We start from the raw sequence: 26,317 nt of genomic DNA, 5'->3' as shown, positions 1-26,317 counted from the left end.
CTAATGAAGTTGCCGTCCTCTCACAGCTTTTCTGAAAGCATTTTTAACATCTTTATTCCTAAGACTATAGACTAGAGGGTTCAGCATAGGGATGACCATGGTGTAGAATATTGACACTATTTTGTCTGAGTCCATTGAATGGTTTGAACTAGGCTGGAAATACATGAAAATGACTGTCCCATAAAATATGCTCACTGCTGTGAGATGGGAAGCACAGGTGGAGAAGGCTTTCTGGCGGCCTTCAGCAGAATGAATCTTCAAGATAGTGATGAAAATTAACAAGTAAGAAGTAAAGATGACAAGAAATGGGAAGAAGGCATTGAATGATCCCAAAATAAAGATTATTAACTCAGTGGTGTGAATATCAGAGCAAGACAGAACTAGAAGAGGGGGGATATCACAGAAAAAGTGATGCACTATGTTTGAACTACAAAAGGAAAGGCTAAATATTTTTCCTGTGACTATGGAGCATGTCAGAAAGCCACAGATGTGAGCACCAGAGACCAGAGATGCACATAGAGTTGATGTCATGGTAGTGGTGTAATGTAGGGGCTTACATACAGCTGCATGGCGATCATAGGCCATGGTGGCTAGGAGGAAACTTTCAGTGGTAGCAAAGACCCCAAAGAAGCACAATTGTGCTGCACATTCATTATGGGAAATAATTTTGTTCCCTGTGAGGAGCCCAACTATTACCTTGGGAGTAATAGTTGAAGAATAGCCAAAATCTACCAGAGAGAGGTTACTGAGAAAAAAATACATGGGGGTGTGGAGGTGGGAATCCCAGGAGATCAAAGCTACCATCCCCAGGTTCCCCACCAGAGTGGTGAGGTAGATGAAAGTGAACATTATGAAGAGAGGAGCCTGAAGCTCTGGGTTATCTGTTATTCCTTTAAGGATGAACTCATTCACTTCAGATCTGTTCTCCATAGATTCCATTTAAGAGTGATGTCATTCAACCTGCAATAAAAGAATAACGTTTAGAACAATTCACTCCATGACATCAAAATGTTTAGAAACCTGTCTTATATAAGGAATGGAAATAAGGATTTAAGTGACCAATAATATCTGGGTACTTGTTATAGCAGTTATTGTAGATCCCCCAAATTCACTCATTCATTTCCTCATAAACAGTTTCTCTGCATCTTGCTTTTTAAAATCTACCACAAATTTAACCGTCATCAAAATGGCTTTTCTCACTTTAGGAAAGGGAAGCACCTTAGTCTGTCGCAAAAATTGACATTATAAGAGGGATTGCTGTAGGTCAGGGTTGAAGTGCTAGATCTCTTCATATAAATATGCTTCACTTACTTAAAGAAGGGAGGAAATGGAAATAAAGGAGAAGAGGAATAGAACCAAAGGAAAGTCAACAACTGAGAGCAGGGAGGAGAGGATCAAGGAATGTTGGCCAAGAGTTTATTGGAATCCTGTTTAGTCCTGGATTCATTGTAGCTTTAATAATCACCAGTCCTTGAGTGGAACAGTTGTCAATGGATTCCAGGGGTATAGTTGTAGAAATTATCTTTCCAAAGGATGCGTCATATAAAAATATGAGTTCTAATTTTGTTTCCCCTATGCAACCTGTTCTTATTTCAGTTCAGAAAGCAGCCACAAACAGCAATATTTTGTTTTTTCCTTCACCATATATTTTTTGGGGAGGTCCCAGAGTAATCTCTAATTTTGGAGTCTGCATCTTTTAAGTCTGAGATGAAATTTCACCTGTAGAATCCTTTCTTAATCAATTGATTTCAATATATGTATCTTTCTTCTTTTTTTGATTATCTCTAATTTATCCTGGATATAGCTTGTTGGTAAGCTGACCTATGCATGTTATTTGCTTAGAGATTATGGGACTCCTTGATAGCAGGGATTGTATTTTACTTTTCTTTGTATTGTCGGTGATTAGTATGGTGCTGGATATATAGTAGGCCCTTAATAAATGTTTATTGATTCACTGCTCGATCAGTGATAATCTTCCATGTCTGGACTAAAGTATATTCCCCTTTAGGTTTCAGACAATGACATTTAACATTAACAGGTATCACTTTAATGTTTCACAACTTGGAAGGATCTGCCACTCCTTTATTCTTATTATAATTAGTTTCACCTTTACTATCATGAATTATTTCAAGTACTCATAAAAGTTACAAAAAAGCTGCCTCATGCTATCTGTTACAAGTTGTATCTTTAAATATATACTTATACATGTATATATTTATATACACATATATACATACATACATATATATTTATATATGTGTTTGTGTGATTGTTGTAAAGTAGAGAATCTCAAGTCAGCAAAGTTCCTCAGAAGTCATCTACTTCAACTAGCATCTCACCTCTATCAAAGCCCAGTAAAAGTCATATATAGATAGATATTGATATCTAAATATCTAGATACCTATATTTATCTATCTATCTAGTAGTGTATTGGAGTTTCCAAGGAATTACACCACCGAGTCAAGATGAATTAAATTCTCTAAGACATAAAAACAAATCTGGCTGCCAAAGTACCATTGAGATGTGACAGCTAGGATTGGGATGTTGTTCTTGTCAGGTTTTTCCTTTATTTGAATGAAACAGGATAAATTACAGCAGCCTGAACGAGATGAGGTGAGATCTTTCAAGACAGTTGTGAAAATCGAGTAAGGTTTCATCTATTTCAGAGTTTGAGTAGGCCTGAAGGACTTTAGGCATTGAGTCAAGGGTATACTTAAGTCCCCTTCTTGCTATTCTCCCATGATATCAGCATCTCTCTATTTCAGTCAAATATGGGCAACTGTGTACTTATTGGTCCAGTTCAATTTCTTGGGTAGTTCCCAAGTTTAGAATGTAAGATCCTCAGCCAATAAGTATGAGGGTCAGTGGTGGGAGGGGGTATTTGTATTAGGGATTAAAAGTGTTGACCCTGCCCCCTATGGTGCTTCCTCCCTTCGACTGTCTGCTCCATGGGTGGGACACCCTTCTCTAGAGAATGTATAATAAACTTTGCTTTGCTTCTAGAGATCTCTCCAGCTTTTTTTTTTATTAAATGGGGACCCCTCATCATTTCTGAACCACACAAGGCTATTATAATATTTTTTTAACTGAGAAAATATACTGACATAAAGAATCCAGGAAGAATGTAGGAAAGCATGGTAGAAGCCATTTATAGTATTTTCACTATATTACTGTTGAAAATCTTCAATTATCAGGCCCAGAATGTTTTCTATTATTCTGAACATTTTATTCTGTTTCTTTGCCTCTCAATGCTATTCTTTATTTCTCTCTCTGTCTCTGACTCTGTCTCTCTCTCTCTCTCTCTCCCTCCCTCCTTCCCTCCCTCCCTCCCTCTCTCTCTCTCTCTTTGTCTGTGTCTCCCTCTCTCTAATTTTCCGTTTTATTTTGTCTGCCTGCTTCTCCCTATGTGTCTCTTTCTATTTGTATGTATATCCATTTACCTGTCTTTCTATGTACCTAACTACATATTTGAGTTCTCATATTGCTTGGATTTTCATTTATTTTGTCTGCGATTCCATGGAAGATAATTGATCCTTCTGCTTCTTTGATTCCTCATTCAAAAAACTGGAATAATATTTCTTCGGATATGGGGAGGGTTATACAGTAGTTGGGAGGAAAGTGTTTTTCAAGAATCAAATGCTATAGACTTGAAAGTTCCCAAAATCAGGTTACTGAGCTCATGTGTGACAATGGATAAGTATGGGCTCTGAAAAACAGAAATAAATAGAGAAAAGAACATAGAGATGTTCATATATGCAAAAGACTTCTTTGGCAATGTGTTATATAGAGAGAGCTTTGATCTTTGATTCAAGAACATATAGATTTAAATAGAACTTCAGATTCTTTTAATTATATATGTCTGGACAAATCAGGTAAATCAATGATTCCTCAGATTGCTCATCTGCAAAACGGCGAAAAATATTAGAATGGCATTTATTTTAAATAGTTTTTGGGAGATTCAAATGAGAAAAATTGGTTATTAGATGGAATGATTTCTGAAGTTCTTTCCATTTCTGAATCGATGATCCCATCACACTTTTAATCTATATTAATTTTTAAAAATATCAATTATTCTTCATATTGAAAGAACTTTTTTTCCTGATGTGGTTAATGTGAAACTTATAGGTAAGGACAAAGTAAATGAATAAAAGTTTATCTCATAGACTGTTAAAGGAGTTTTTGCAAGTATCTACAAAGAAGTATTTTTTACTTATATAGTAGAAACTATATAAAGTGGAAAACAAACTAACCCAGAATCAGAGTTTTGAATAAAGTTTGTCTCATATGTGGTAGTGTGCCATTTTTGTAATTTACATTACTGAATCAAATATAGATAGATTTATAGATACATGCATAAATACATACATACTGTCTGTGATAATCCTTTTCACTGATATACTCAAGATTTTGTATGGAGTTCCCATCTTTAGAGAGAGTCCTTCTTGGTTGGCAAAACTGATGAGGTGATTTGTGTTCTACCCAGAAATAACCAGGTGCTGGTCGATAGCAATCTTTTGGAAGTTTTTGATTAGGAAGTTGAAAACTTGGCTTTTAATTTTACTTGATTATTTACTTATTTTTTTCTGTGATTCCATGGAGATTAGTTGATCCTTCCACACCTCTGCCTGCTCATTGGAAATATTGGCATAATATTTCTTTTTGTATGTGGGTCACACAGTGATTGGAAGCAAATTATTTGTCAAGAATAAATTCCTGTAGATTTAAGTTACCAAGGTCAAATTATTGGGTTTGTATTTGACAGTGGATGAGGAGATGCTCTGAGAGACACAAATACATAGAGAAAAAGGGATAAAAGTGCTCCTCCACTACCAAAAACTAGTATGGCAATATGATGTAGTAGAGAGAGCTTTGATTTTTGAGTCAAGTAGAGGGTAGATTTAAATCCCATTTCAAACCCTTATTAATTGTTTATGTCTAGACAAATCACTTAAGTCAGCTAGCTTCAGATTATTTACTTATAAAAGGAGGAAGAATCTCAGAGTAATGGTATTTATGTCAAATAGTTGGGAGATTACAATGAGAATATTGAAGAGTTTTCTAATATCATATAAATGTAAGCTATTATTATTCAGATAAGAAACTCTATCTCTCCTAATTTTTTTTATTAAATCTTCCCCTAAGACTTTTAATGCAGTGTCTTACACACAGTATAGAGTAAATAGTATTAAATTATATACTTATTGGTCTACGGTCACCTATTCTTAAAATGGTTCCCTTGATTACTAAAGGATGAAGAGTTTGAAAAGCTACAAATAAGTAGCAAATAAATGTTTGAGCCCAATTTTCATACATGATCCCATCTGAGCCCTTAGACAAACCTATGAAATAAGTATTAAAAATGTACTGCAAGTGTAACTATACACACTTCATGGATAAGGAAAAAGACTTCAATAGACTTACCCCTGGGAAAAATGAGCCAATACTTTGATATAGAAGAAGTTTTTATACAAGTCTTCCTGCCTCCATGTCCAGCAGTGTTTCCACTATTCCATTTGTGTCTACATAAGTATAGTAACCTTGAATTTGGATATCCTAGAATCTGATTGGCTTAATGTAGAGAAAATTGGCCAAAACTCCAAAAAGGAGGGAGAGGCAAGATTTTTATATTTATTTTGACCTTGAAGTTCCAAGTCTAGCAAATATATGATCATATTGGAAAAAACTCTTTGCTAGACACTGGGGAAGAGGTTAAAGATATCTAGTGGTATAGTACCTGTTCACTTCTGGTCATTGTTATGGCATGAATGACAGAAGAGTTAGTGATTTCCATTCGTATCCTACATTCAATTTAGCCTCAGGAAACAAAAAATAAACTAGATGAATGAGTGAATGACTCAGAGAACTTAACTCACCAGCTTTAACCTCAGAACTAAGCCCTTTCATGGAATGGTTTGATGTCAGTGTCCAGGGATTTTATGCAGCCCTGACAGCCCTGAGGCTTTTGGGAGATAGTGCTCCCTTGGAGGTTCTAGTATCTCTGCTGCCAACTCCTGAACAAAACAAACAATTAAATTCTCTTCTGACCATGGGAAAAGACCAATTTTCTCATGGATATTTTCTGATTCTTTGCTTGTTTTTAGCAAAGTGAGTACCTGGAAGAGGCTAGTCCTGCTTCTTCCATCTCCTAACTGGGTGATATTGATCTAGTCATTGAACAACATCAAATCTCAATTTATTCTTCTTTGAAATGGGTATAATTGTGCAGCCTGGTTGTGCAGTGGAGAGGATACTGGTCCTTGAATCAGGAACACCTGAGTTCAAATATGACTTTAGATACTTCATATTAACTTGCTCTGTGACTCTGGGAAAGTCACTTGACCTTGTTTACCTCAAAACAACAACAACAAGAAAACAAAAACTTGTATTAGTCACAGTCCTGAATTCAAATTTGTCCACAGACACTTGGTCCAAATCATTGAACCTCTCTTTGTTTTAGTTTTACCTCAGCTATATAATGAGGATAATAATAATAATACCTGCTCCCAGGTTGATTGTGCATTTAGTATTGTATTATAAGGCATTTAGTTCTCTATTTTGTATATGATGATGCTATATAACTACAAACTACCATTATCATCATCATCATCACCATCCTAGTACTCATACACTGGCTACATCCCCACAGAAGCTCTATTGAATGCCTGGCCAGTGTTACTAACCCAGCCACATGAGAATTTGTCAAATTGAAAAACAGCATCTGTAGAGGAAGAGTTTAAATTGGAATCTCCAGCCTTAATATTGCAATGAGAGGCAACATAAAATAGGTTTCTACAGTACAGGTCTAATAATCCAAGATGGTTTCAAGAAGGTTTTTGAATAATTGAATAATTATGATTTTGTGGCATCAAGAAAATTTTGTTAACTCTAACTCCGTGAACTATCATTACAACTAGGATAGTTTTCCTCTCAGACCTGTGGAAGAGGAAGGAATCTGTGAGCAAAGAAAAACTAGAGATCATTATTGATCACAAAATAGATAATTCTCCAATTGATGGGCATCCATTCAGTTTCCAGTTTCTAGCCATTGCAAAAAGCATTGCCACAAACATTTTTGCACATGTGGGTCCTTTTCCCTTCTTTAAGATCGTTTTGGGTTATAAGCCCAATAATAATATTGCTGGGTCAAAGGGTATTGACCATTACAGGGTATACACAATTTCATAACTTTTTGAGTATAGTTTCAAATTGTTCTCCAGAATGGTTTGATTCATTCACAATGTATCAGTATCCCAGTTTTCCCACGTCCCCTCCAACATTTGTCATTATCTTTTCCTGTCATCTTAGCCAATCTGAGAAGTATGTAGTGGTATTTCAGAGTTGTCTTAATTTGCATTTCTCTGATCAATAATAATTTGGAGCACCTTTTCATATGACTAGAAATAGTCTCAATTTCTTCATCTGAAAATTTTCTGTTCATGTCCTTTGACCATTTACCAATTGGAGAATGGGCTTGATTTCTTATAAATTTGAGTCAATTCTCTATATATTTGGAGATGAGGTCTTTATCAGAATCTTTGACTATAAAATTTTCCCCAGTTTATTGCTTCCCTTTTAATCTTGTCTGCATTAATTTTGTTTGTACAAAAACTTTTTAACTTAATATAATCAAAATTATCTATTTTGTGATCAACAATGATCTCTAGTTTTTCTTTGCTCACAAATTCCTTCCTCTTGCACAGGTCTGAGAGGAAAACTATCCTAGGTTCTTCTCATCTGTTTATGGAGATTAGGTTTTTAATATATTAATAGTGGAGAATTTGAGCTAGTAAAAACTAACTGGCTGAATGAGACTCTTGTTTCAAATTATCCAGCAGTGAGCAATTAATTCCAGAGACTTTTATAGGGTTCTGACTATCAGGGAAACAAAGGCAGGAGGGGGCAGAACACTGGGTAAATCATAATTTAAGGAAGGACCATAACTTTAATCCTGACAGGATGGGAGTCAGGATAAGAAAATTGAGTGTAGGTGTGAATGAGTCTTAGGCAGGAGATACTCAGGCATTTGAGATAAACCATCTGGAGTTTGTGACTCACTGTAATGCAAGAGTGACCAGAGCTTAATGGGGTAAAGAAAGTGGGGTGGCCATAATATTTTATTCAGGTACAGCATAATAATTCAGGGAAACTGAGGTATTGCAAGATATCATTCAAGAATAATGTCATTCACCTACAACAAAAGAGTAACCATCAGTAAAAGCCACTCTTCATGATAAATGACTCCAAGACAAAACATGGTCGGAGAACCTGTCTTATATTAGGTATAGAAATAAGAAACTAAGGGACCAAAACATAAAAGTAGTTTTCAGTTGTTGTAGTCACTCTAGGTCACAGAAATTCCTTGTTTCAATTTTTCATAGAGATAAAGAATCCCTGAAGTATTAATTTTAATATATATATATATATACACATATGTATACACACATAAATATATGATAGACGATCCAAAATAGATCCTTTAAACATAAGGAAACTGATATTGAAATTTGCCTAGGGCTATATGATATGTAAGTGTCTAAGATAATATAAAAAAGTCTCTCCCAATTCTAAATCGATGACAATTTCTACTAGGTAATTTTGACTTTGAAAAATTTTGGATTCTACTTGGGACCATCCCATTCCTAAACGGCAGAGGCTGTGCTGGACTTCAGAGTTCTGTCTTCACAGTGGGCAGCAGGAGTGGAATTGACTACAGTAGTGCCTAAAACTGAAGCATCTTTATTCCTTCAACTCAAGTAACTACAAGCAATAAGCCTCAACTTTTCCTTCCCTTTTTGTCTGGTCTACTCTCAATAGTCCATCCTTTTACTTCCCTCACTGCCCCTGCCCACCTCAGGGTTGCTCTGACCACTCTGCCAGCTCCCAGAATGGAGTTTCCCAGAGGCCCTAGTATGGCAGGACCTACTAAAGATCCTATGTTGATGACCACTCTGTGGACCTAAGTGAATGATCTAGACCAAGTTGTAGACCCTACTAAATGAACTGAAGACAAATTTGATGATCTGCTGGGCCCTGATTGGGAATAACATCCATGTTTTAACTCGTCTTGGATAAAGACTAGTTTGCCAAGAAGGTACTGCCAAAGAGCTTCAAACACAACAACATGGCAAGATTCATCTGGCAACTCAATGTCTGGTTTTGGGAAGTTTGTCCACATTGAACAAGGTTTCCTGGTGAAGTCTGAGAAAGATGACACCATGTTTCAGCATTCATACTTTATATGAGGCCAGGAGCAGTTCCTAGAATACTTCAAGAGGAAAGCAACCAATGTTTTTAGCAAAAAGCATGAGGATACAAAGGTCCAACAGGAAAATGTCACCAAAATCCTGGAAAATGCTAAGAAGATGAAGGGCAAACAGGAGAATATGGACTTAAAGCTGGGATCCTGAAACATAAGAATAAAAAACCTTATGGAGTGAGATTGACTGCTTTTGGCAGAAGCATGCCCAATATTTAAAGTAGTCAACCAGCTGATTCAGTTCTTCATCTCTCTAGTTCAAACTAGATGCCCTGTGTGAAGGGAGAGATCTCCCTGATGTTGAATGATAGTATCAAGATATTTAAAGACATCTTGTTTCCTGGAGCTGAGTCCCATCAGGCAGGCTGTGCCTTGAACTTAGCAAACCCACAATCCTTTGTACTCTGGATGATTTTACTCTCTAGCAAAATGTATTGCCTTGACCAGCATGAGGCAATCACTGAGAGTAGATTTTTTGGAGTTCCTCCTATTTCTCAGGGACCTAAAAACCATCCATCCTAACTATTGACATGATCACAATCCCCTTTCTCATATTCCCAAGTGAACTGAATTAGGTACTTTGCTCCCGTTCCTGTGATACTCTCTCTGGTTCTGGACCCCGCTGAATGTTGTAATGATCCTTAAAATCTGAAACAATCAACTGGCAGATTATTCCCACAGAATCCACAAATGACTTTATTGTTCACCCTGAGTCTGCCATGAGAGCTGCTACTCAAGATCTAATTATAGGGTCATGATCTAATCCATTTGTGATTTTGCATGAATATAAACTCTGCCTTTACCCAGCATGTTAAGCCCTGTTTTTAAGTAGGGGGACTTTTGCAGGAAGTTTTTCCTTACTCTGAAATGAATTAAACTTGTTTGATCCCCTACTTTCCTGTCTCTACCTTGTTTTGTTTGGTTCCAGACATTCACATGATTCCCTCATTGGCAGGAGAGATGAGAGGATCAGTCCCATGATATGAATCAAGGAGGAAGAAGGCCACCGTCTCCTTTGGTGGTGGAGACTCCTATGTCAATTTGAAACTTCATCAATTCCATTCTTTAGGATAGTGAGCCCAGCATGCCAGCTCTGTTTCTGGCACTATGCCTGAGCCATCTCCTCTCCCCCTTCAAGTCCCCTCCACATGGACCCTCCTCTCAACACCATGCATGCCATAAGGTGGAATCTGCCTGCCATTTTTCATATTTTCCGGCAACTCCACAGAGCAACAACAATCTCCTATTGATTGGTTTGGGCTTTTCTTGGATACACTTTATACTAACCCTTCTATTTGTTGATAGAATTGTATTTTAGATTTTTACATGAAAGAAATTTCTCTTATCCTTCATATAGAGAATGTATATCCATATATACCTACCTACATTCATATATGTATTTATATAGTTTATGTTTATGAAGACAGACATATCTATAAACTGAGCAGTTATAAAAAAATAAGAAAAAGAAAAACATCAAATGATCATATCCCAGAGTGGGAAAGGTACAGACTAGATTTTCTCTCTAAGAAAAAAGATGATTTGATTTAAGTTGCTGTCCAATCACAGTTTTCCTATAAGCATTTTTGACATCTTTGTTCCTGAGGCTGTAGACCAGAGGGTTCAACATAGGAATGACCATGGTGTAGAACACTGACACCACTTTATCTGAGTCCATTGAATGGTTGAAGCTGGGTTGGAAGTACATGAAAATGACTGTCCCATAAAATATGCTCACTGCTGTGAGATGGGAAGCACAGGTGGAGAAGGCTTTCTGGCGGCCTTCAGCAGAACGGATCTTCAGGATGGTGATGAAGATTAGCAAGTAAGAAGTAAAGATGACAAGAAATGGGAAAAAGGCATTGAATGACCCAAAGATAAAGACTACTAACTCAGTGATGTGAATATCAGAGCAAGACAGAACCAGGAGAGGGGGGATATCACAGAAAAAGTGATGGACTATGTTTGACCTACAAAAGTAAAGTCTAAATATGTTTCCTGTGACTATGGAGGAGGTCAGAAAGCCAGAAATGTGAGCACCAGAGACCAGAGATGCACATAGAGTTGATGTCATGGTAGTGGTGTAATGTAGGGGCTTACACACAGCTGCATGCCGATCATAAGCCATAGTGGCTAGAAGAAAACTTTCAGTAGTAGCAAAAGCTGCAAAAAAGAACAGCTGTGTAGCACATCCATTAAAGGAAATGGTCTTGTCCCCTCTTAGGAGCCCAGCCATCACCTTGGGAGTAACAGTTGAAGAGAAACCAAAATCTACCAGAGAGAGGTTACTGAGGAAAAAGTACATGGGTGTATGGAGGTGGGAATCCCAGAAGATCAAAGCTACTATCCCCAGGTTCCCTACCAGAGTGATGAGATAAATAAGAGTGAATATGATAAAGAAAGGAAGCTGAAGCTCCGGATCATCTGTTATTCCTTTAAGGATGAACCCATCCATTTCAGATTTGTTTTCCATAGATGCCTTTTGACAGTGATGTCATTCACCTGCAAAAAAAGAGTAACCTTCAGAAAAATCCATGGCAAGACATACAATATGGTCAGAAATATATCTTATGTGAGGACCAATAAGATCTAGGTAGCTGTCATAGCACTTACGCTAGCTCCCCAAAATTCACTCATCCATTTTCTTATAAAGAGAAACAGTCCCTCTTCACATTACCTCTTGTATTACCTCATGATTTTTTAAAAAAATAATTTATTTTTAAATATTAAATTTTTTTATTTCCCCCAGCTAGATGTAAAATCAGTTTTTACATTTGTTTTTAAAAACTTGAGTTCCAAATTCTCTCCCTTCCTCCCTAATCCCACCCCAATTAAGAAAGCACATGTGAAATTATGCAAAACATTTCTATAAGTCATGTTATGAAAGAAAATATAGATATCCTCCCCTCATTAAAAAAAACTCAAGAAAAATCAAGTAAAAAACAGTTTACTTCAATCTATATTTAGTCACAATCAGTTCTTTCTTTGAGTTTGCATACCATTTTTCATCAAAAGTTCTTAAAGAGTAGTTATGGATCATTATATTGTGTAATGTCATTATGAAGTCATTGATAGAATGATCATTCCATAACTTTGCTATTACTTCGTACACAGGACAGTTCACTTTGTTATACCTCATGGAGGACATTCTAGGTTTTTCTGAGAGCATCCTGTTCACCATTTTCCATAGAACAATAAGATTTCATCATAATTACATACTACAATTTATTTAGCCATTCCACAATTGATGGTCATCACTTCAATTTTCAATTCTTTGCCTTGAAAAGAGGGCTGCTATAAATATTTTTCTATGTCTCAATCCTTTTCCTTTTTTAAAAATCTCTTTTGGGATTAATGCCTAGTAGTTGTATTGTTGGGTCAAAGGATATGTGTGTGTGTGTGTGTGTGTGTGTGTGTACACATATATATGTATATGTATATATGTGTATATATATGTATATGTATATATGTGTATATATATATGTATATGTATATATATGTATGTGTGTGTATATATATATATATATATATATATATATATATACACTCAGTTCTTTTTCCTATTGCTTTTTAAAATTTACCATAAATTTAACAATCACCCAAAAGACATTTTCTACTTCAGGAAAGGGAATTGCCTTAGCCTGTGACCAAATAAGAATTTGAAGAGGGTTTACTACAGATCAAGACTGGAGAAGTGGATCTTTTCTGATGCATGTTTCACTGTGATGAAAGAGGAAGAAAAGAAATAAAGGAAAAGAAAAAAAAACATAATAAGAGCAAAGTTTAAAAACAGAGAGTGTTGGAGAGCTCAAAAGAAAGCTTGTCAAGAGTTTACTGGGATCCTGTTTAGGATTAATTGTGACCTTAAGGTTAATGCAATGGACTGAAGTCAGCAGTTCCTGAGTAGGAACAGCAGTCAGTGGACACCAGTGGTGTAGTTATGTGAGTCATCCATCCAATAGATCACTGGTGGATCACTTAACAATATTTGCATGATTTTTATTTTTTTTAATTATAGCTTTTTATTTACAAGTTATATGCATGGGTAATTTTACAGCACTGACAATTGCCGAACCTTTTGTTCCAATTTTTCCTCTCCTTCCCCCCATCCCCTTCCCCAGAGCAGGTTGACCAATACATGTTAAATATATTAAAGTATAAATTGCATATAATATAAGTATACATTTCCTAACAGTTATTTATTTGCATGATTTTTAAATGTATTTCCTTTACCCAACTTGTCCCTTTTTAAATTCTCCATCACGGCTTCTGTGAAAATAGAAGGCAGACACAAACTTTGTCCTTTCATTGGTTATATAGTTTTTAGGGATTCCAGAGGAATTTTTGATTTTGGAGTCTGTCTCCTTCAAGTCTGAGCTAAAAAAGTCTTAGAGGATATCCACTGATCTCAATTTAAGTGCTCTTTTGATTATGTCTAATTTATCCTGTATATAGTTTGTTTGTAAGTTGATATTTGTATGGTATTTGCATAGAGAATATGGGACTCCTTGATAGCAGGGCTTGTATTTTACCTTCCTTTGTTTTTTCAGTGCTTAGCTTGGTGCTAGACACAAAGGAGGGTCCTTAAAAATGCTTATTGACTCACCAAATGACCACTAGTAACCTTCCATGTGTGAACTAAGCTAAGTTGGCCTTTAGGGATCAAACAACTATGTCTGTGTCCATTCCCAGGCATAATTTTAAGTTTTACAGCTTGAAAGAACCTTCCACGATTGCATATCACTCTCTTAATCTAAGAGTAATTAATTTCATCCTGATAATCATGAGTCATTTTCAATTTTCATAGAAGTTATAAGTAGGCTCTTATATGCTATCTATTACAGGCTGTATGTGTGTGTGTGTGTGTGTGTGTGTGTGTGTGTGTGTGTGTGTGTCTATGACAGTCAAGGAGCCATTGAAACTTAATGAATAGAACTCCTAACTGATCTTGTAGGCAATATTTTCCTTTATTTGAAAAAAAGAATTGAATGAAATGCCATAGTTTACACATGGCTATTATATTTTAAAACTGAGAAAATATACTAATATAAAGAATCCAGGAGCTACATTGGGAACACATAGTGGAAAGCATTTTTATTCTTAATTGTATATTACTGATGGGAGTCTCCCATTATTTGAACATCTGCCAAAATGTTTTCTCTTATTCTATACCTTTTATTCTGTCTCTTTGTTACTCCATGCCCAATATACTCTATCCCTGTTTCTTTCTGATTCTCTCTCTGTTCCTTTGAACATTTGTTTCTGTCCTTGTCTCCCTGTCTTTGATTTTTTTTTTCCTTTTTCATCGACTACCTGCATTTCCTATTTCTCTCTCTCTCTCTCTCTCTCTCTCTCTCTCTCTCTCTCTCTCTCTCTCTCTCTCTCTGTTTGTCTCTCATCTAATCTATCTCTGCCTCTTTCTTCAAGTAACAGGTATTGATTGATTAAAATGATATTTTTACCCACTAAAAGTGCAAAATGGAAGAACAAATATAAGAAAAGGTCATTCTATATTTGATTCTCATAAAGCATGTAGAATCATAAGGTAGGATCAAAATGAGTGGGAATGTTACAAAAGGAAAGGAAAAATTGGGAAAAGGATGTCACAAAACAAAGGAAAGTAGGTCATCCTAAAATATTAGAAAAGGAAAGGAAAATTATAAATTTTCAATAATGCACATTATGCTTGAGCAGTCAATTCCAGGCATTTTAGAGGGAGCATTAAGGAGCATTTTATGTTCAAACTTGAAGGGATAAGAATGCTCAAGAATGAAAAGTTTAAGATATAGGGGAAAATGACAATTAGACAGATATAAAAAAAATTATAGAAAAGAAAAAATAAAAGAATGATAACCAAAGTTGAATGCAAAGCTAATCCTATCTTATGGTAATAGAGCCAGAGTGTGCCAGGGCTCTGTTTGAACTAAGAGAAGCCCAAAAAACTAAATAATACAAAGAGATAGGTGTTTTTAATTGAAAATTTGGCTATTGGGGAACAAAGATAAATCAAAGAATTGGGTTCATGCTCAATGCTGATAAGACATGTCCAATTAAAGATAAGGAAAGGCTGACTTGCTCAATTTTTATTTTGTTTCTATTTTCAGTAACAAAAAAAAAATGATCTTTGGATTTAGAAGAACAGAACAAATAAGAGTTTATACCAAAGACAATAAAAACTAGCCTCTATATTAGTGGAATGAAGGACAGAACCATTTATATGAATTCCATTTTGTGCAAAGCATTGTGTTGCACTTCATATTTATTATCTGATTTGATTCTTACAACAACCCTGTAATGTAGGTACTTTTATTATCCCCATTTTAAAGTTGGGAAAACTGAGGTAAACTTGCCTATGGTTATATTTTAAATATCTGCAACTGAAATTTGAGCTCTAAGACAATATATGAAATAAGCATTACAAATGTAATTATGTATAGTTTATGAATAAGGAAACTGAATTTAATGGACTTACCCATGGGGAAAATGAGTCAATGTCTGAGATAGAGGAGAGTTTTATACTGGTCTTCCTGACTCCATGTCCAGCAGTGTTTCTACTATATCATTTTGGTATCTATGTAAGCCCTGCAGTCTTGAATTAGATAGCCTCAAACATAGCCAGCTTAATATAGAGAAATATGACCAAGACCCCAAAAAGGAGAGAGAAACAAAAACTTTATATTCAAGTTTTGGCCTTGAAGTCCCAAACTAGGAAACATATAATCATATTGGAAAAACTTCACTAGTATCTAGGGGGGGAAAGTGCTGGATCCCAAGCACTAAGCCCTATAGTGGAATATTTCAATGTCAGTGGCTGAACTAGGGACTTTATGCAGACCTGGGAGCCCTGAGGCTCTTGGGAGGTTGTGCTTCCTTGGAGGTTTTGGCAGATCTGCTGCCAATTCCTGAACAAAACAATTATATTCTGCTTTGATTATGGGAAAAGAACAATTTTCTTGTGGATATTTTGCCTTCCTAACTTGCTTTTAGAAAAATGAGATAGAATGGCACCTGTAAAAGCGTCTAATCCTGCTTCTACCTACCATCTTCTAATTGGGTGACATTGGCCAAGTCACTAAACAACTTTAATTTTCTCTCTGTCTCTTTTTTATTTAATAGCCTTTTATTTACAGGTTATATGTATGGGTAACTTTACAGCATTGACAATTGTCAATTTTTCCCCTCCTTCCCCCCACCCATTCCCCCAGATGGCAGGATGACCAGTAGATGTTAATTTAAATATATTAAAATATAAATTAGATACACAATAAGTATACATGACCAAACCTTTATTTTACAGCTTTAATTCTCAATTTATTATGCTTCTTTGAAATAGGTATAAAGGTGTAGCTAGGTAATGCAGGAGAAGTGTGAAGACCACGTATTTTAAAATCAGCTGGAGTCAGGAATTCAGATTAGGGGAAAATCGTCAGTCTTTATTTTCAGTGAAGAAAGATTGGAGGTGGAAGGGAATTGGCGAAAGCAATGTGTGTGGCTGAGTCAAGAAGCTAGCTAGACCAAAAGCCACATGACCAGCAGCTACAAGCATGGAACCCAGGCTAATCTCTTCCAGCTTCCTTTCCTGTCTCTCTCTCTGCTTCCACCCACCAAAATCGTCATTTTCTATACAACACATCAGGACTTGCACAGAGAGTGGGCAGGGACCATTCTTTATCCAATCATGTATATTAATAGAGTATAGTCCAATTACTATTTAGCCTCAGTGCATCAACTCAAACCTCAGCCCATTACAGAGAAGGACAGTGGTGCTGGAATCAGGAACAGCTGAATTCAAATTTGATGTCACACACTTGATACTGTCATTTTACCGTTTGTCTCACCAAAAACATTAATCTAAGTTATTTCAAATGCAAGTGTTATGTAAAGATCTTGGTTCACTGATGTAGAAAATAGGAACATACGTCATTTCTGTTAATATTATTATCCATTTATAATTTCATTGAGTAAAAACTATAGCAGAGCTTAATGGTTAACCATTTGATGTTGCCAGTATCTTTGGTGGCCACAGTGTTTTCCTCATCAAATGTTTAGTAGCATTGGCTTCAGGGAGGGTAGCAGAATGTAGAAATTGGAGAAACATTTAGCAGATTTCATCTTTACAAAAGCTAACGTTGTAAAGTATAAACCAGGTATCTCCCTTCAATTAACACAAAAGATTTTACCAATCAAGAAAATCACAGAATCATTTCTTTGCGACTTCTGGCCCAACAGTCCATTCTCCATACCATCTAGTTGTCTTCCCTCTTGTGTTACTTCTCCCTTAATTTTTTTATGATTGGTTCCTTGTATTGGCTATCTTTATTTTTAATATAATTATAGCTTTTTATTTTTCAAAATACATTCAAGGATAATTTTCAGCATTCACCTTTGCAAAACTTTGTGTTTCAAATTTTTCTCTCATTCCCTACGTCTTCCCTCTCTTAGATAGCAACTAATCCAATATAGGTTAAACATGTACAATTCTTCTAAACATATTTCTACATTTATCATAGTACACACACAAAAAAAATTAGATCAAAAAGGGAAAATAAGAACGAAAAAATAAACAAGAAAACAACAACAAAGATAAAAATATTTTGTTGTGATCTACATTCAGTCCTCACTCTGTTGTTCTCTCTCTAGATGCAGGTGGATTTCTTCATCACAAGTCTATTGGAACTGGCCTGACTCACCTCACTGTTCAAAATAACCAAGTTCATCACAGTTGATCATTATATAATCTTGTTGTTGCTGTGTATGGTGTTCCCTTAGGTCTCCTCATTTCACTCAGCATCAGTTCATGTAAATCTTTCCAGGCTTTTCTGAAAACATCCTGCTGACCCTTTCTTAGAGAACAACAATATTCCATTAACTGATATGCATCCACTCAGTTTTCTAATTCCTTGCCACCACAGAAAGAGCTGCTAAAAACATTTTTGAATATATGGGCCCTTTTGCCTCTTTTATGGTCTTTTTGTGATGCAGGTCTTTGGGCATAGTTCCAAATTGCTCCCTGGAGACAATAGGAAGGCACTGGACTCTCTGGGGGACCAGGGGACATGACCATATTACAATCTAGGAAAATCATTTTAGTGACTGAATTGTGTGACTTTTTTGTGGATTACTAGTCCAGTCTTCTAAGTGGCATTTCCCACTTCAAGGGGAAAAAAAGACTTTGTCTGACAGAAATCAGCATAAATGGGAGGGGGAAAGGGTCGTTATTGTTTCTTATAGGGTTGTAGAACTAGTTTTTTTCTTCTGAAAATCTAATAATGATAAAGAGAGAAAAGAGAAATAAAGAAGAGGGAAGAGTAGATTTCATTTGAGGAAAAAGAACCTAAGTCTTGAGATCTTAAATAATCTGTGATATCTCAGGATATCTCAGGAGGTTACTGGGTTGCACTCATTTTGAGGTTTCTAGAGAAACCTTCTAAAGAAGAGCTGGTTGAGCTGTCATTGGATATAAAAAAATTAGTGGCCAATCCAGTCAGGATTAGAACTCAAGTGTACCTATGTTTGCAAAGCACTTTATGTATATTATCTCAGGTGGTCCTGGAAAAGTTCATAGGTGTTATCAGGCATAAGTGTTATTTTTCTGGAGGAGAACACTAGGCCTCAGAGGAATGAGGCAATTTATCCAGGAGGAATCAGCTAGGAAGCTTCTGAGGTAAAGATGTTAGTCAACAAGCATTTCCTCATCACATTCTGTGTCACAGGTATTCTGCTAAGTGTTGAGGAAACCAAAAAGACAAAAACAAGTCCCTGTCCTCCGGAATTCACATTTTAAATGGGAGATGAGCAAATAACTATGTACACACAAACTGTATAGGATATGCTTGGAAGGTAATCTCAGAGGCAATGGTTTGTGGTTAATTTTTTTTTTCATTTGGGCAATAAAACAAGCCTTTTTGATAATTTAAATTAGGTCACATCCATATGCTAAATTTCAATGGGTTTCAAATCATGAGGGTTCTTCCCTGGAGGAAGTGTAGGAGTATGGAAAGGGAAGCAAGCTGTACAGGCTTTTACTATGCTTCTCACTTCCTCTTTTGTTATTCCTTACTGCAGATGTAAAGCTCAAGCTGACTGATGATATTTGGAATGAGATTCTTGGGCTGCCTGAAATATGGGAGTATTGGCTAAAATAATGAGTATATGATTTACCTTTAAGTGTCCATAAAAAATAGGTCCTGGAAGACCAGTATGAGAGGGGAAATGCAAGAGATAATATTATTTGGGTGTTTTTGCACTTGCTTCTGAATTTCCTTAAAAAGCTGAAATATGTTAGAGGTTACAAATTTATTTGTGCTGGCAATTCTTTGTAACATACCTAATGAATAAGTCGATTGAGAGATTATATTTACATCTCCTGGGAAATAAGTAAGGTCTAGCATAATCACATACAACACATTCTGCTGAGTGGTCTGACTACTCTTTTTATAAATAAGGGGAATATACAGCAACAATGTTATGTTTTGACACATGTGTAAAGATGGTCAGTCCTTTAAGAGGGATCTTAGGAACATTTTCTTTAAAAACTCATGACCAATTATGTAATAGCCAGGCTATCTTTAAGGGAGACTTGTGTGGAAAATTAGGAGCTGTGGCCAATAAAATTTGCTACTCTGAGATGGTTTCACAGCATACATTAACTTGTACATTGGTATAAAAGATGTATATCTTGTTAGATCCTATCCCAGATAATTGTATTACTTGTTTAATGGCTTTTAACAAGATTCTAGCCACAAGCACTGAATAAGAATTAAGCCTTTATTCTAGTTGTACTGTTTTTGCTATGGATTGACATCAGGGGTTAGGATTTCATAAGCCAAATTGTCTAATAATATCCTAACATAAGATGATGCAGATCCTTCAAGAGTGCAAGCCTTTTTCAATTCTTTGAATTGATTAAAAGGAATGTGTCTTCTCTTGATTTGACCTGGAGGCCCATTAGGGTCAGGTTCTTCAATCACAGGGTATGCTTTTCTTCTCAACCCAAATATATCCCATCTCTCCTCCCAAGCTTTACCTAATGCCTTTTATGATCAGGATAAAGGAGGAGGACAAAACTGTGTTGTGGTACCCATGGTGACATTGTCCCTCCAGCTTCTCCTTTTCCTGCCCCCAAAGTTGGAATTGTGAGAGAAGGATCAGGAAGTGGAGGATACCTCAAGGATGCCTGCATGGGCATAGCTGAAAGGGGACTGAGAAACTGAAAATCACCACACCTCTCAAACTTCCCAATTCAATGCTTATCTTCATCCCTGCCCCACGCATCATATTCTCTGGGGGTGTGGGTACCATCCCCTGATTTGTTCTCCTCACAAATCCACACTCCACATACAAATCTTTCTTTTTTCTATGGGGGATTTCTTAAAGCCAGTTTTTCAGTTAATTGTTCTACCACTGCCTTCCACATCTCTGGCTCCAACCTTTCCTTTCCAGAGATCCATAGAGATGTGCACTCCACAACATCCAAGAACTCTGTGATCTGCTTCTGAGTCACTAAAAATCTTGCTCCTTTATCAACCTAAGTATTCTTCATACTTTCCTTGAGAGGAGGGAGGCTCTTCTCTTAGCACTTGCCCCAATTTGACTGAAAATGAAAGTGACTAAATTACCCTTACTGAATCTTCCTACCCCTCCTTCCTTTCTTTTCCTGTTTTTTTTTTAATAGAGTTTTTTTTTTTTACCCTGTTCCTGAGTTAGAGAGATTCTTCTCCCAAACTTGCACTGATCTTGTCAGCCAAGCTGCAGTGTGTCCTAGTTCCCAGGGCCCTGCATTGAGCACCAATTGTCTGGACCTGCTCCCCAGAGGATTTCTGTATCAGCCTGAATCCTAATCATGGGGGAGGAGTGAAGAGGCGTGACTCACAAAGATGATCAAGCAGAAGTCCATTTATTCAAAATTTCCTCAGCCTTATATTCCCTCATATACTTATATACCTATAACACACTGCACATGAGGTAACTATACACTGCACATATGGGACCACATACACAACTTGCTTTCGTGTGCAGAAGTCTACTTGTCACTTTAATATAACATTGCTTTAATTACAGCACAAGTTGTCATAACCCCTGACTTCTCAGAAGGGCTGAGTCGCTCCTAGAGAGGTTGGGCAATTTATCCAGACACATCAGCAGGGTTCTTTTTACTGGACCTAAGAGTCTTCTAACTAGTCCAGGGTTCCCCACTATCTGTGACCCCCTACAATCTGTAAATATCAGGTATAAAAAATGAAAGATATGCATTGCACTTTTCTGTGTAGAAGAAAAGAACCTGATTTCAAGACTGGATCCCAGAGTGGGGATGGTACAGACTGGATTTTCTCTCTAAGAAAAACGTTGACCTAATTAATATTGTTGTCCCCTCACAACTTCGGGAAAGTGTTCTTGACATCTTTGGTCCTCAGATTGTAGACCAGAGGGTTCAACATAGGGATGACCATGGTGAAGACTGACACCACTTTGTGTGAGTCCATTGAAAATCTGAAGTTGGGTTGGAAGTACATGAAATGATAGTCCCATAAAATAGAGGCACTGCTGAGAGATGAGAAGCACAGGTGGAGAAGGATGTCTGGTGGCCTTAAGCAGAGTGGATTTTCAGAATGGTGATGAAAATTAGTAAGTAAAAGGCAAAGGTGACAAGAAATGGCAAAAAGCACTGAATGATGCTAACATAAAGACTACTAACTCAGTGATATGAATATTAGAGCAAGACTGAACTAGGAGAAAGGGGATATGACTGAAATAATGATGCTCTGTGTTTGACTTACAAAAGGAAAGGCTATATATGTTTCCTGCAACTATGGAGGATATAAGGAATGCCAGAAATGTGAGCACCGCTGACAGAATTACACATAGAGTTGATGTCATGCTGGAGGTGTAAGGTAGGGCCTTATTCACAGCTACATGGTGATCGTAGGCCATGGAGGCTAAAAGAAAACTTTCAGTAGTAGCAAAAACTGTAAAAGCTCTTATGGACTTTTATATTAGATAATTTACTCCATTATGTGTCTCTTTTTCTCCTTTTCTCAGCCCTTTCCTGTTCCTTATCTCATAAATTTTAAAAAATGTCCATACTCAACTCATACTTGTGCCCTCTGTATATGTTTCCCTAAAAATGAGAAAGATCTTGGGAGCAAAATGTATCATTTTGCCACGTACAAATAGAAATAGTTTGTCTTTGTCAAATCTCTTATGATTTCATTTTACTGTTCTATAGTTCCAAATTTCTCTTATTGTTTTGTTGATGATTTAATTTTCAGAATGCGAGAGAGAAAATGCTGATTAAATTTTAAAGTGGGTTACGTGGCTATATTTTTAAAATGAATGACAAGTTCTTAAGCATTTCCCAGTTCACCTCTGCCTTAGGGTCTAGTGAATAAGCAGTGTTATTACTATAAAAGCCGTGCTTTCTAAACCACTATCTAAATAGTAAACTGCTTAGAATTGATACACTTGATCTTCCTGTTTCTAAAGGGATATCTAGAATCATATATCATGCTTATTTCTGTGTGTATGTGATTCATTCCACAAAACAATATTTTAAGATATGGGTAGGCTATGAAGGTCATTAAAAATGAGGAAACTGAGACTGAGTCATTTAGTAGCTTACCTTAACTTAGGCAACCCGAAAGTATCTGGGATGGAATTTAAATTCAGGTCTCTTCTAACTCGGTCTATGACACTTCCCAATATATGATGTTGCCTCTAAAAAGATCGGCAAATATTTCTGTGTGTATAAGAAAAAGAGCCTAATTTTGGTAGTGGATCCCAGAGGAAAGAAGGTACAGGTTGTATTTTCTCTCTAAGAAAGAAGATAATCTAATTGAAGTTGTTATTTTCTCATAGTGTCCTAAAAGCATTGTCGATGTCTGGTCCTAAGACTTATACTTACACCACAACTCACCCTGATTCCATATGCTCTCCTCTTAGTTGCTTGGGGATTTTCCTGTTTATACATTGTACTGATTGGTGATAGAATAGTATTTTGGATTTATATGTGAGAGAAGTTTCTACTTCTTCACCTATTAAAAATGCATATAGATATATACCTACCTACATACATACACATGCACAAATATAAATTCATCCTTATGTGGGAAGTTAGAAAGATCTATAAATGAATCAACTATAAAAAAGAAAAATCTAAGATGTGCAAGGCATTTCTCTTTGCATAAGAAAAATAACCCTATTTCTTGATTGGATTCCAGAATGGGGATGCTACAGATTGGATTTCTCTTTAAGAAAAATGTTGACCTAATTAATGTTGTTGTCCCCTCACAGCTTTCCTGAAAGTGTTTTTGACATCTTTGTTCCTAAGACTATACACCAGAGGGTTCAACATAGGGATGACCATCGTATAGAATACTGACACTATTTTGTCCGAGCCCATTGAGTGTTTTGAACTAGGTTGTAAGTACATGAACATAATTGTCCCATAAAATATAGACACTGCTGTGAGATGGGAAGCACAGGTGGAGAAGGCTTTCTGATGACCTTCAGCAGAACGGATCTTCAGGATGGTGATGAAAATTAGTAAGTAAGAAGTAACAATGACAAGGAGTGGAGAAGAGACAGTGAATAACCCTATTATAAAGACTAAAACCTCTGTGAGGTGAATATCAGAGCAAGAGAGAAGTAGCAGAGGGGTAACATCACAGAAAAAGTGTTCGAGTATGTTTGATCTACAAAAGGAAAGGCTAAATATGTTTCCTGTGACTATGGAGATGGCTAGAAAGCTGCAGAAGTAAGCACCACTGACTAGATATACACATACAGTTGATGTCATGATAGTGGTATAATGTAGGGGCTTACACACAGCTGCATGGCGATCATAGGCCATGGAGGCTAAGAGGAAACTTTCCATAGTACCAAAAGATGCAAAAAAGAACAGCTGTGTAGCACATCCATGAAGGGAAATGACCTTGTCCCCTTGAAGGAGCCCAGCCAACACCTTGGGAGTTATAGTTGAAGAAAAGCCAAAATCCACCAAAGAGAGATTACTGAGAAAAAAGTACATGGGTGTATGGAGGTGGGAATCCCAGGAGATCAAAGATACTATTCCTAGGTTCCCTACCAGAGTGATGAGGTAGATGAAGGTGAACATGATGAAGAGAGGGACCTGAAGCTCTGGATCATCTGTTATTCCTTTGAAGATGAACTCATTCACTTCAGATCTGTTCTCTATAGATGTCATTTGGTAGTGATGTCATTCACCTGCAAAAGAGTAATAATCTTCAGAAAAATCCACTTCAAAATGTAAAAATAGTCAGATATCTATTTTATGTGAGGAGCAATAACATCTAGGTAGCTGTCATAGCACTTACTGTAGGTCCCCAAAATTCACTCATCCATTTTCTCATAAAGAGAATACATCCCTCTTCACATTACCTCTTCTATTACCTCATGCTTTAAAAAATTTTAATTTATTTTTTAAATGTTTAATATTTTTATTTCTCCCAGCTAGATGCAAAATAATTTTTCCATTTGTTTTTAAAAACTTGAGTTCCAAATTCTCTCCCTTCCTCACTACTCCCACCCCAATTAAGAAGGCACATATGAACTTATGCGAAACATTTCCATAAAAGCCATGTTATGAAATAAAATATAAATATCCTCCCCTCATAAAAAAAACTCAAGAAAAATAAAGTAAAAAATAGTTTACTTCAAACTGTATTTAATCACAATCAGTTCTTTCTTTGATTTTACATATCATTTTTCATCAAAATTTTTCAGAGTAGACATTATATTGTGTAATGTCATTGTGAAGTCATTGATAGCTGATCATTTCATAACTTTGCTATTACTTTGTACACAGGACAGGTTCACTTTGTTTTACCTCATGGAGGATTTTCTAGTTTTTTCTGAGAGCATCCTATTTACCATTTTTCCATAGAACAATTATATTTCATCATAATCACATCCTACACTTTATTTAACCATTCCAAAACTGATAGTCATCTCTTCAATTCTCTATTCTTTGCCCTGAAAAGAGGGCTGTTATGAATATTTTTGTATGTATCAATCCTTTTCCTTTTAAAAAAATCTCTTTTGGGATTAATGCCTAGTAGTTGTATTATTGGATCAAAGGATATATATATATATATACACACACATACATATACACATACTCAGTTCTTTTTTGTTGTTGTTGTTGTTGTTGTTGCTTTTTAAAATTTACCATGAATTTTACAATCCTCCAAGACAATCCCCCAAGGAAAGGGAATTGCCTTAACCTGTGACCAAACAAGCATTTGAAGAAGGATTACTATAGATCAAGATTGGAGAAGTGGATCTTTTCTGATGCATGTTTCACTGTGATGAAGGAGGAAGAAAAGAAACAAAGGAAAAGAGCCAAAAAAAAAAAAACCCACCAGAATAAGAGCAAAGTTTAAAAACAAAGAAGGTAGGAGAGCTTGAAAGAAAGCTGGTCAAGAGTTTACTGGGATCCTGTTTCGTATTAATTGTGACCTTAAGGTTATGCAATGGACTGAAGTCAGAAATTCCTGAGTAGGAACAGTAGTTAGTGGACACCAGTGGTGTAGTTATGTGAGTCATCCATCCAAAAGATCACTGGTGGATAACTTAACAATATTTGTATGATTTTTAAATGTGTTTCCTCTACACAACTTTTTTAAATTCTCCATCACTGTTACTGTGGAAATAGAAGACAGACACAAACTTTGTCCTTTTTTTTTGAAGAATTTTGAAGAATTGGATTCATGCTCAAGGCTGATAGACAAGTACAATTAATGATAGGAAAAGGCTGACCTGCTCAATTTGTATTTTGTTCCTATTTTCTATAACAAAAAGAATGATCTTTGGATTTAGAAAAAACAGAACAAATAAGAGTTTATACCAAAGACAATAAAAACTAGCATCTATAATAGTGGAATGAAGGGCAGAACCATTTATATGAATTCCATTATGTGCAAAACATTGTGTTGCACTTCATAGATATTACCTTATTTGAGTCTTACAACAACCCTGTAATGTGGGTACTTTTATTATCCCCATTTTAAAGTTAAGAAAACTGAGGTAAACTTGCCTATGGTT

At 36.2% G+C, this 26,317-nt stretch overlaps 3 protein-coding genes across 3 annotated transcripts; all 3 read right to left on the bottom strand.

The window, feature by feature from the left end:
- On the bottom strand, window positions 1-939 carry LOC116420105 (olfactory receptor 5B2-like). Its single transcript, XM_031943676.1, has one exon. The coding sequence runs from the start codon at window positions 937-939 to the stop codon at window positions 1-3; it is 939 nt and encodes a 312-aa protein (XP_031799536.1).
- A 9,842-nt stretch (window positions 940-10,781) lies between these two features.
- On the bottom strand, window positions 10,782-11,729 carry LOC100921114 (olfactory receptor 5B12-like). Its single transcript, XM_003774372.1, has one exon. It carries the CDS (start codon window positions 11,727-11,729, stop codon window positions 10,782-10,784), a length of 948 nt encoding a protein of 315 aa, XP_003774420.1.
- An 11,793-nt stretch (window positions 11,730-23,522) lies between these two features.
- On the bottom strand, window positions 23,523-24,458 carry LOC100920852 (olfactory receptor 5B12-like). Its single transcript, XM_003774371.2, has one exon. It carries the CDS (start codon window positions 24,456-24,458, stop codon window positions 23,523-23,525), a length of 936 nt encoding a protein of 311 aa, XP_003774419.2.
- Window positions 24,459-26,317: the final 1,859 nt, after the last annotated feature.

Source organism: Sarcophilus harrisii, chromosome 6 (assembly GCF_902635505.1).
Source record: "Sarcophilus harrisii chromosome 6, mSarHar1.11, whole genome shotgun sequence".
NCBI classification, from domain to species: domain Eukaryota; kingdom Metazoa; phylum Chordata; class Mammalia; order Dasyuromorphia; family Dasyuridae; genus Sarcophilus; species Sarcophilus harrisii.
The sequence above is the reverse complement of the archived record's forward strand: the minus strand, read 5'-3'. Positions and strand labels throughout refer to the sequence as shown.

What these genes read in the sequence shown, in the direction of transcription:
- LOC100921114 (XM_003774372.1), bottom strand. Translation starts at nt 11,729, where the DNA reads ATGGAAAACAAATCTGAAATGGATGGGTTCATCCTTAAAGGAATAACA.
- LOC100920852 (XM_003774371.2), bottom strand. Translation starts at nt 24,458, where the DNA reads ATGACATCTATAGAGAACAGATCTGAAGTGAATGAGTTCATCTTCAAA.
- LOC116420105 (XM_031943676.1), bottom strand. Translation starts at nt 939, where the DNA reads ATGGAATCTATGGAGAACAGATCTGAAGTGAATGAGTTCATCCTTAAA.